The following is a 9,888-nucleotide window of genomic DNA, read 5'->3' as shown; positions in this document are numbered from 1 at the left end:
ATGTCCGGGGTGGAATGGGTCCTCAGCAACCCATGCTTGCCATAAAAGGCAACTATGCTTGTCGTAAGGGGCGACTAACGGTATAGGGTGGTCAGGCTCGCTGGTTGACACACTTGGCTGACACGTCATCGGTTCCCAATTGCGTAGATCGATGGTCATGCTTTTGATCACTGGATTGTATGGTCCAGACTCGATTATCTACAGACCACCGCCATATAGCTGGAATATTGCTGAGTGCGGCGTAAAACTAAACACTCACACTCACAGTATACTTTGGAAATGTTAAAAAACGTAATCACGAACGACCGCCGTATACCCATCTCAAATAGTTTGAGGTCAGTATTAAAATCTGTATTGTGAACACAGCCGCCAGGTGCACATCAGTGCTACTGACTGTGGCCCATAAAGGGCAGGAAGTGAGGTCTGAATGTTTAATTCTTCGTACTTAATGTTTGAATGACTCATTTATCAATATAACATTATGTACTTTTTTGTTTAACTATAGTAACACCGAAGCTAAAGGGAATAAAAGGCATTTCAACATATGTTGAAACCCGCATTGAGATCGAAGGCCAGTCGTATCCTTTCTTACAGCAAGAGATAGAGGTATTTTTTTAAAAATGATAACAATACGAATGGTAAATAACACACCGTTCTTATGTTAGGACGGTTAAGGCAAAAGTTGAGCACGTTGGTTTAAAAGCACAAAACATAGCACACTTATATACCTAACCATTTCGAACATTTATGAATATGGATCCACCTCAGCTGTGCCCCCTGGTAGCATATCATCCAAACTGGTCGCCAATTTCATGTAATCAATCTATGCTTAATATATCGTACTTATTGTATCATTTTCAGTATCGCATTAAAGATTAATTGAAACTATGATGAATAATTTCCCAATTTATTACCAGCGCCACCTGGTGGTCATGAAAATCCAAGATGGCCACCGATATGACTCAATTACCAGAACTGAATTAGAGAAATACGTTATGACCATCTGGCTATGGATACGTTGGTGATATTTAAGATTGTCCTTATACGATTGTCCTGAAGATGTGTTGAGCAATGATAGGTGATATATTTAAACTGTTACATGGAGTTGTTCGTTCATGTACATTGGTAGTGCAATTTGTTGTGTGATCTTGTATTTAGCATTACATATTCCAATTTTACATGAGGGAGTGGAAACACGGGGAGTTAAGGTACCTACACGAGGTGGAAAACATTATTCGGTATATACATTTCAAAAAAACATATATTATTTAAATTTTAGTTACTTGCGTATATCTCGATACACACGAACAATTTCTAAAACAAATGTTACGAGTATGTATTTTTTGTATATTTTTGTTATTAATTGAGTAATAATTATTACTGGGTCACAACATTTAGTGTTTGGGATAATAATTATGATGGATTTCGTTTTAATAGCTGGTCAACATTTTTAGGATTCTGGTTTTCCGGAATTTATCTGCTCCTAGTTTTCTATGTGTTTACTTCCGGGAGACTTATTCGAGGCATTCTGCAGTGTTGACGATGTTCATAAGTGCCCGAACTTTCGGGAAATGAGCGTATACATATATAAAAAGACTGGTTGAGGTGTTGAGGGCGACACTCATTCATATTAACTGGAGGATACATCACCGCCACACTTGATCATCAAAGCCCGTCAACGCCTTATCTACATCATCCACTGTCAGACCGATCGCTGTGTTTACATTCTGCATAGTTGATTACCTCTCACACTAAGACTTTGGTCAGTTTGCTATATTGTATTTTGTGACCCATTGTCTTAGATTTTGTCTCACTTGTATTGAATTAGTAATCAGCATTTTTACGTAAAATTGACTTGTGACTTTGTATACCTTGCTCTCGTTGCACAATAATACATAATTTGAACGTTTATGACTTGTCTTTGTTCAGTTTTGTTCACAAGGGGATTTCTCCACACATCGTTTGTCACGGTAAAATCTTAACCGTAACACAAAAAGTATAAAACACTTTTTTTCAATTTCAGATGAATGACAAAATCTAAGCAAACGTCTAACGGCTCAAATTCAATATGGAAACCTTTTCTCCTAATCTCATTTGTCCAAATAACTGTCAAAGGGTTGAAGGAAAGTGATTAAGCTGGTGACCTAATGAAAACCTTGCTTTAAAATGTTCAGCCTTTATCGTAGACGATATATCGAAATATTATTGGTAGTTTATTCAACGGGCCAACGGTATTCAAGTACCTTTCCTTTCTAACTTTTTGAAGTGCAACCCCTCGTGGTGAGCGCCAGGTAATGCTAATGGCTCCTCCCCTGTCTGGACCCTGGACAGAAGTACCCGTGCGTTTATTAAAGGGCGATCGACGTAGGTAACCTGTTTGCCGTGGATTGCACCCCCGTGTCGATGGAGAACTGCATTCATCGTTTTGAGGGCACTGGTTTGACTCGCAATCTACTGAAATTGCTGGTAAGTACGTATACTTAGATGTATCTACCATACCTCTCGTCACTATATGGGTGCAGCATTGCCGATGAGACGTTAATTTTACGCACTCACGTATACTTAGACATTAAGTTTCACAAGAACATTACACTTAATTGTGCGATTAAAAATCTATTCTATCAAATTCTAAAGAAACCAATATCTGTGCTCCTATAGTAATTACGTAATCTAAACCTAGCACAAGACACTCTTCTTTGACTCTTCGATGTTTTGGCTTTATCCATTGCTTTATACGGGTCCGAAATTTGAGGGTACGAAAATATTAATAATGTTGAAAAGGTCCACTTACAATTTTTTAACCTGGTAGCTGGACAATCTACCTCTAGTTTCATGGTCTACGTGGAGATGGGAAGATTTGCAGTTTGTCACTATTCCTAGGATAATGATTGCATTCTGGTATGACCTAGAAACTGTTACCTATCCATATAAGTTATCTTCATGCCTGTATCAACTTACAAAGTTAATTAGCACCCTCAAACTTTATCACAGTAATGTGCGGTTAAGTTACATTAAGAGTATTCTCAATAAGACTGGTTTAACCAATGTTTTTGGAAACCCCAATTTCCTCGTAAAGACACTGGCTGGTCTCTGTAGTGGACTCAACAGTATAAGATCAATTTATGCAAACAAATTACACAGTCGCTCTAAAGGCATTTATTATAAACTATTAAAGGACAAGTCAACTTTCGGGACATATCGGCTTCTCCATAAACATATCTCAAACACATTAATGCGGTTTAGCACCTCTAATCATTATTTACATGTAGAGACCTGTCGCTGGAAAGAGAAACCCTTGAAAATTAAGAAAATGCCATTTATATAATTTCCCAGTTACAGCCGACGCGTTCCAATCCCCGGTTTAATGTTCGCTTTTCGATAATATCAGACATACCTATACTAAAGACTGTTACTCATGCTATTACTGCAAATGGGCAAACCTTATGAAATTGTTGGCGATTTATAGCCAGGCTTTATATTGTACTGTCCAACTGTCGTGAATATAAAAGCATTTTAGCTCCTGAGAAATATCTAGATTGCACTATTGACAAACGACTAAGGAATATATTTGTTAAGTTTAGATGTGATTTATTAAGATTAAAATGTAACGAAGGGAGATGGTTAGGAATAAAAAAATCTCAGCGTTTATGTCCATATTGTAATTTAGCTACTGAAGACGAGTACCATTTTTTAGTCATTTGTACATTATATAGCACGCTACGAATTAAGTACCTCCCTTCTGTGTATCATCAAAATCCGAATATGTACAAATTTAGATCCCTTCTATCAAGGATAATGTAGTAGTTTTAAAAAGCTTAAGTAAATTCCTATGGCATGCATATAAATTAAGAGAAAATACATGTATTACTTTAGATAATAGATAGATATCACATAGACAGTATATGACTACCATAATATATATAAATTAATATACATTGTATATACAGCTATATACTCTGCATTGTATGTGGGCCTGAGGCCTTCGTACTAGAAAAAAACACTTGACTTGAAATAGTACTGTTAGTTTTATGTGTTCACGCTAGTGTCAGTTCTAATTGTAATATTCTGGTGGTTTTACAGTCCTACATCGATATATTTTTTATAATATACATATGTCAAGAACGTTCTCGTCACGATATGGCTGAAATATTGCCCATGTGACGTTAAATATTAAAACACTCACTCGCACTCATAAAATTTAAATACCCTTTGTCCACCTGTAACTACTCTGTCATAATAATTATTATCTTTAGTAAATTTTATATGGATTGTAAATGAAACCTCAAATTGTAATTATTATTACCTAACTGTTATTTACCTAACTGATGACACTGACAATATTTAAAAAAGAAAGTATAATAAAGAATTCAATCATTTAAACAGTACAATGTAATATACATATCCCTATTTACAGAAGGATCCAAGGATGATGGCTCAGAAAATGTAAGTCCAAAACTGAAGGAGTTTAAAATAAAATTTTAGAGATAGTTGCTACTTTAATTTCCAAATTACTGTGATATTCTAGTTGGTTTTACTGTCCTTCTTTAACGGGTTTTTATACTTTACATATATTTGTGGTAAACTTACAACTTGTTTTCGTCACGCTGTGGCTGAAATACTGCCGATATGACTTTAAATTGTAGCCCAGTTACTCACTCATCCTAAATAAAAACAACATATAATCTTTTCTGATTCTCTTTCGCGCCTTAACCCGTAAAGATCGAGGTTGGAATATGGCCTTCAGAAACTCATGCTTGTCGTAAGATGCGACTAATGGGATCGGGTGGACTAATGGGATTGGGTGGTCCCCTGACTCGGTTGACACAAACATGTCATCGGTTCCCAGTTCCGTTGAGAGATGTTCATCCTGTTGATCATTGTAATGTCTGGTTCAGACTGTACATTATTTACAGACCGTCAACATAAAAATGAAAAATTGCTGATTACGAGGTAAAACTAAACTCACTCACTTTCGAGCCTGTGTGCCATTCAGCGAAACACAAACAAAACATATTGATCGTTTCACACAACACTCTGTAAAATCGTTAGGATGGACAAGTGCATTCGATACTTCTGTGTGGTCTTTAAATGAAATAACAATTATGTGACAATAATAAAAAAGACCAGGATGTGATGATCCTTTCCTCGACACTCTCTGTTGAAAACCCTTTCTTCCCCTGGATCACTGTATAACACCGAACATTACAATCGTTGTCTTGTTTGCTTTAATAACTGGCATTTTATTACACTGAACAATAAAGTATTCACATGCATCATAGTCCATGTTGAAGGCCCTACCCTTCCTACAAACATTTAATCCATTCACCCACTGAAGTGTGCGCTCATGTTCGCTCGTCCTATTTTGATATTGATCTGTGGACAAACAACACAACAGCTGGCTTCCCCCGAAGAGTTCAATACACCACAGCGAGTAAAATTACAAGCTGAAGGGAGAACCTGTCTTCTTCCCTATGGTTTCATGGTATGTCTGTGTTATTGTTGTTTAACGTCATCCCAAGCAATGTATGACTCCTGAACAGTCAAGCCACTACGTCATGGTACAATGACCCGAGATCAAGGAAGTAGATGAGACAAATCTAGCCAGTCCTCTGTGGACGGATATAGGTGACTATATTGAATCCCTGCGGAGGACCTGTAACCTTGAAAAGGTGAGAATGTGATCGCACCACTCCTGTTGCTAAATCTAGCAGGTATATTCTAGTTGTTGATGATAATGATGATGATGTTGTTGCTGTTGTTTAACGTACCACACACAGCAATATTCCAACTATATGACAGACGCATGTACATAATGGAGTCTGGATCTGACAATCTGGTGATCAACAGCATGAGCAGCGGTTAGTGCAGTTGGGATACGATGACATGTGTCAACCAAGTCAGCGAGAATTACCGCTTTGTCCCTTTAGTCACCTCTTACGACAATCATGCGTTGCTGAAGATTAATTCTTACACGGATCTTCAACAGTACATGTATTTTGGCCCCCTTCTTCTGGTTGTTATCGACCCGTGAAGGTCCCGGGGTAGAATAGGCATTCAGCAACCCATGCTTGCCATAAAAGGCACTATGCTTGTCGTAAGAGACGACTAACGGGATCGGGTGGTCAGGCTCGTTGATTTGGTTGCCACATGTCATCGGTTCCCAATTGCGCAGATCGATGTTCATGTTGCTGTTGAATGGGTTGTCTGGCCCAGACTCGATTTCCTACAGACCGCCGACATATTGCTGGAATATTGCTGAGTGCGACGTAAAACTAAAGTTTGTGTTGAAATGCGGGGAGGGGGAAGCAGGAACAAAAAGTTTCATATTTCACATGAAAGCAAGAGTGTTCCTCTATTTTCTTCCAGGTTTTCTTTACAAGATGTGCAATAGAAATGTTGCGAAGATTAAAGGATTACTTGTACTTTCATGTGTTTGGATAAAGCATTTGTTATTTTGTGCATAGATCGTGTGGTTTGTAAGCAAGGAAGGATTCCTGAGGGGAGATTTACTTTTCATAAAGCCGCACCCAATGGAAAGATCACTGAAACAAATCAATTTCTGTTCCAGAAAGTGACCTGTCTGCACAAGAGCAAGATAGCACATAATATATGTGCCAGTTGACATATGCTCCCAGGCTGGTACCAGTGACTTAATACATACAAATTCCATACTTCAAAGAGGGTCTTCGACCATGCGTTTAGCTTGGAACAGTATATTTGCCAGTTTCCTTTGTGTTCAGATCTGCGTGTCATTTTTCATTTTTGTCGCTCTTGAATACCGTGCAGGACAGAATAAGATCATTTTCGATGAAATGTATCATGTTAGTATTGACTGGAATAAAGAGCTGAATGCAAACCATACGAAAATGCCAAATGAACGCGAAATTATGCGAACACGACATATTAACGATGCTTTTATTGGCATTGTTCGTGAGAACCTGCTGCTGTGTCGCGCAGTTTCACGGGTGGACGTTGTGTTTATTATCCACAGCTCTCCTGAACATCATGATCGTCGAGAAATACTCAGGGGTATTTTTAAGAAGGAAAAAGCATTCCAAAATTATACCGTGCGACATGTTTTTCTAATTGGACAAAGGAACGACATGAAAATCAAGGAAATAATCACCCAAGAATTCAACCAACATGGAGACATTGTCCAAGGTCGGTTTGTGGACAGTTACAAGAACCTGACGTATAAAGCTGTGATGGGTGTGAAATGGATCAGCCAAAACTGCAGGAACGTCAAATACGTCATCAAAATGGACGACGACGTTTACGTTTCGTTTCGAATGTTTTTCACATACATTTATCAACAATATCGTCATGATACAAGGGTTCTATGTTGGTCGTGGAAGAGGTCAACAGTTCTTGTCAACAGAAAGGGGAAGTGGTCCGTGGATAAGGACGATCTAAAGCATTATAATCTGTTTCCTTTAGATTATTGCAGTGGATTTGCTGTCATTATACCAGGGGCGATAATCCCAGCTCTGTATAAAGCAACAAGGCTTGTTCCTTTCTTGTGGATCGATGACTACTTCCTGACGGGTATGGCGCGTGCTTTAGTAACAAAACTGTGTGACCTAAGTCCATATCATCACTACATCATTTTTCCGCAAGATCGAGTGACTTGCATCAAAAATCCAAAACTGTGTAAAACAGTGTTTTCGCCAAATACAAAGATCAGAAGACTACCAATAGTAAAGACATAATATCCACGAGATGTCGAGTTATTTTTTTTCTGAGAGAGGGTTTGAGTATATCAGTGGTGCCTCCTGTATGACTGCCCTAAAAATTAACGCCCTAGAATCTGTGTTTCAAACCGGTAGCATGTAACAGATGTTTGTATTGATTCGAAATTGATTCAGACGCGACGTCAACGTAGCAAGAAAATCTATCGGAGATTATGGGCTTATGCGTAAACCCGAGGTGGTATGAGTGCTTTATAACGTGGGAGGTGGCGTTACTGATTATATGGAAATACCGTCAGTTCCTTAAAGTTTACAAGATTTTTATCAATCACCAGAATTCGGAGAGATATTTCCCCCTTTTGTATATGTGCAGCCTACAATAAAAATAGCAGGACTGCTCATGTCATTCAAAAACATGTGTATATACTGTCTCTGTCAAAGCACTGGATCTCTCTTGGGTGTCGAGCCCATGTTTTATGTTGTATTGTGTTGTTTAGTTAAAATGTGTTAGTTTCACATGTTAGTTTTAAATTCATGTCTGTGATTTTTATGTCTATCGTTGACAGGTTTTACTCTTCAGAATGTTTTTATCTCTATTGTGTAAACTGTTTTCGTCATGATATGGCTGTGATATATATATATGTATCCACTTTGTTACATGCCCAACACAGGAGTGCAGGCCAATTGACCTTTGGATCTATCTTCAGTTGTTGGCGATCTACAGCCCACTTTTCATACTAGAACGTTTTACTTTTCCATTCTAGTTTTATATCCATACCTGTGATACCCTAGTATTCTTACTGTCCAGGTAAGACGTAACAGGTTTTATTCTTCAAAATCTTTTCATTTTTCTTATATAAATTGTTTTCGAAACGATATGGCTGAGATATTGCCGATGTGACGTTGAGTATTAACTCACTCACTCACCTTTGTCACAGTTAGGTCAAGGACGCTTTTGAATAATAAGTCAAAGCTCCACTGGGGATATCTGATCATATTCCACTCTATTTTTATATATATTGATTTACAAGCACAATTACAATCCCTAAAGCTATCTTTAGAACGTGAAATTATGGATCCTGTATTCGCGTATTGACTGAATAGTGCGATTTGTCGATTTGACGTGTCCGAGACTGACACTGACGAACCGATTAATGCCACTCATTATATAATACATGTTTACTTTTTTTACGAAACCCATGATGGTGATGACATCCTGAAGATCATAATCAGAGCGGATACAATCAGCTGATCCTGTAGCAATTATAGGACGTAAATCTCCACTATGGCTTGCAACCCGCCAGACCACCTGACCTTCAGATTTTATCACTACCAGGTAAATCCAACAAGTGAAAGCTGAAAAAACCTAAGCTTCATACCTTGTGCTTTTATTGAAACGCAATAATAAAACAAATATCTTGACAATAATATCAAACATCATATAAAATAAATTTATCACCAGGTCAAGCCTTGAAGTCAAGCTAAAACAAGCAGCTAATTGTGACTCATACTACGGCAATGCAACAACGTCATAAATGAACATTTCGTTCACAATTGAGACGTGAGGCATCGAATATTTTCCGTGTATAAAAATGATGAAAGATGGTCGTGGAAAGGACATGTCTCCTGGTAGAAATTTTAAAATGTTTCTTCTCTTCCGAAATTAGCACCATTTTATATTTTAAAATCAACCATGTTTACCATGTATTACCGTTAGTGGAAATTATTATAATGTATATTTGTAGGCTATAACATGTATTGAAGGATGATCGAGGACCCGGACAACCTGTCAGCCTGTTACCGTATTACGTAATTCTTGAATTATACATATGCTTAGTAAATGATATAAGTAACAATACAATCAAGAAAAAAAATCATTCACATTCACAGGTCTTTGTGACGAGTACTTTCAAAATTCAAGGATTTACTAAAGATTTTGCAGCATTTTGAAAAGAAAATAAGTTTAATTCTGTTCATTTTTTAAACTTTGTACACAATTTTTCCCTTGACAAAAATGTTGTGAAATTGAGTGACTGATGACGAACGCTAAACTCGATAAGACAGAAAACTCGTTTTTCAATATGTACTCTTCGAAAACGCAGGGAATCATGAAAAATATATGCAAATATTTTTACAAAGAGAAGTGTTGTTTAAGACAAAATATTATGTTAAGACTAATAGTATGCATAACTGTACAGCA

The 9,888-nt window shown here is 37.4% G+C and overlaps 1 protein-coding gene across 1 annotated transcript; it reads left to right on the top strand.

The window, feature by feature from the left end:
- Nucleotides 1-6,692: 6,692 nt before the first annotated feature.
- LOC137287711 (beta-1,3-galactosyltransferase 5-like) lies at nt 6,693-7,709 on the top strand. Its single transcript, XM_067820099.1, has one exon. The coding sequence runs from the start codon at nt 6,693-6,695 to the stop codon at nt 7,707-7,709; it is 1,017 nt and encodes a 338-aa protein (XP_067676200.1).
- The last annotated feature ends 2,179 nt before the right edge of the window (nt 7,710-9,888 follow it).

Source organism: Haliotis asinina, chromosome 6 (genome assembly GCF_037392515.1).
Source record: "Haliotis asinina isolate JCU_RB_2024 chromosome 6, JCU_Hal_asi_v2, whole genome shotgun sequence".
In the NCBI taxonomy this organism is placed as follows: domain Eukaryota; kingdom Metazoa; phylum Mollusca; class Gastropoda; order Lepetellida; family Haliotidae; genus Haliotis; species Haliotis asinina.
Note: the sequence above shows the minus strand (reverse complement) of the source record. Positions and strands in the feature narration are given on the sequence as shown.

Bases quoted from the DNA above. Each gene is read 5' to 3' on its own strand.
- LOC137287711 (XM_067820099.1), top strand. From the start codon at position 6,693: ATGCGTTTAGCTTGGAACAGTATATTTGCCAGTTTCCTTTGTGTTCAG.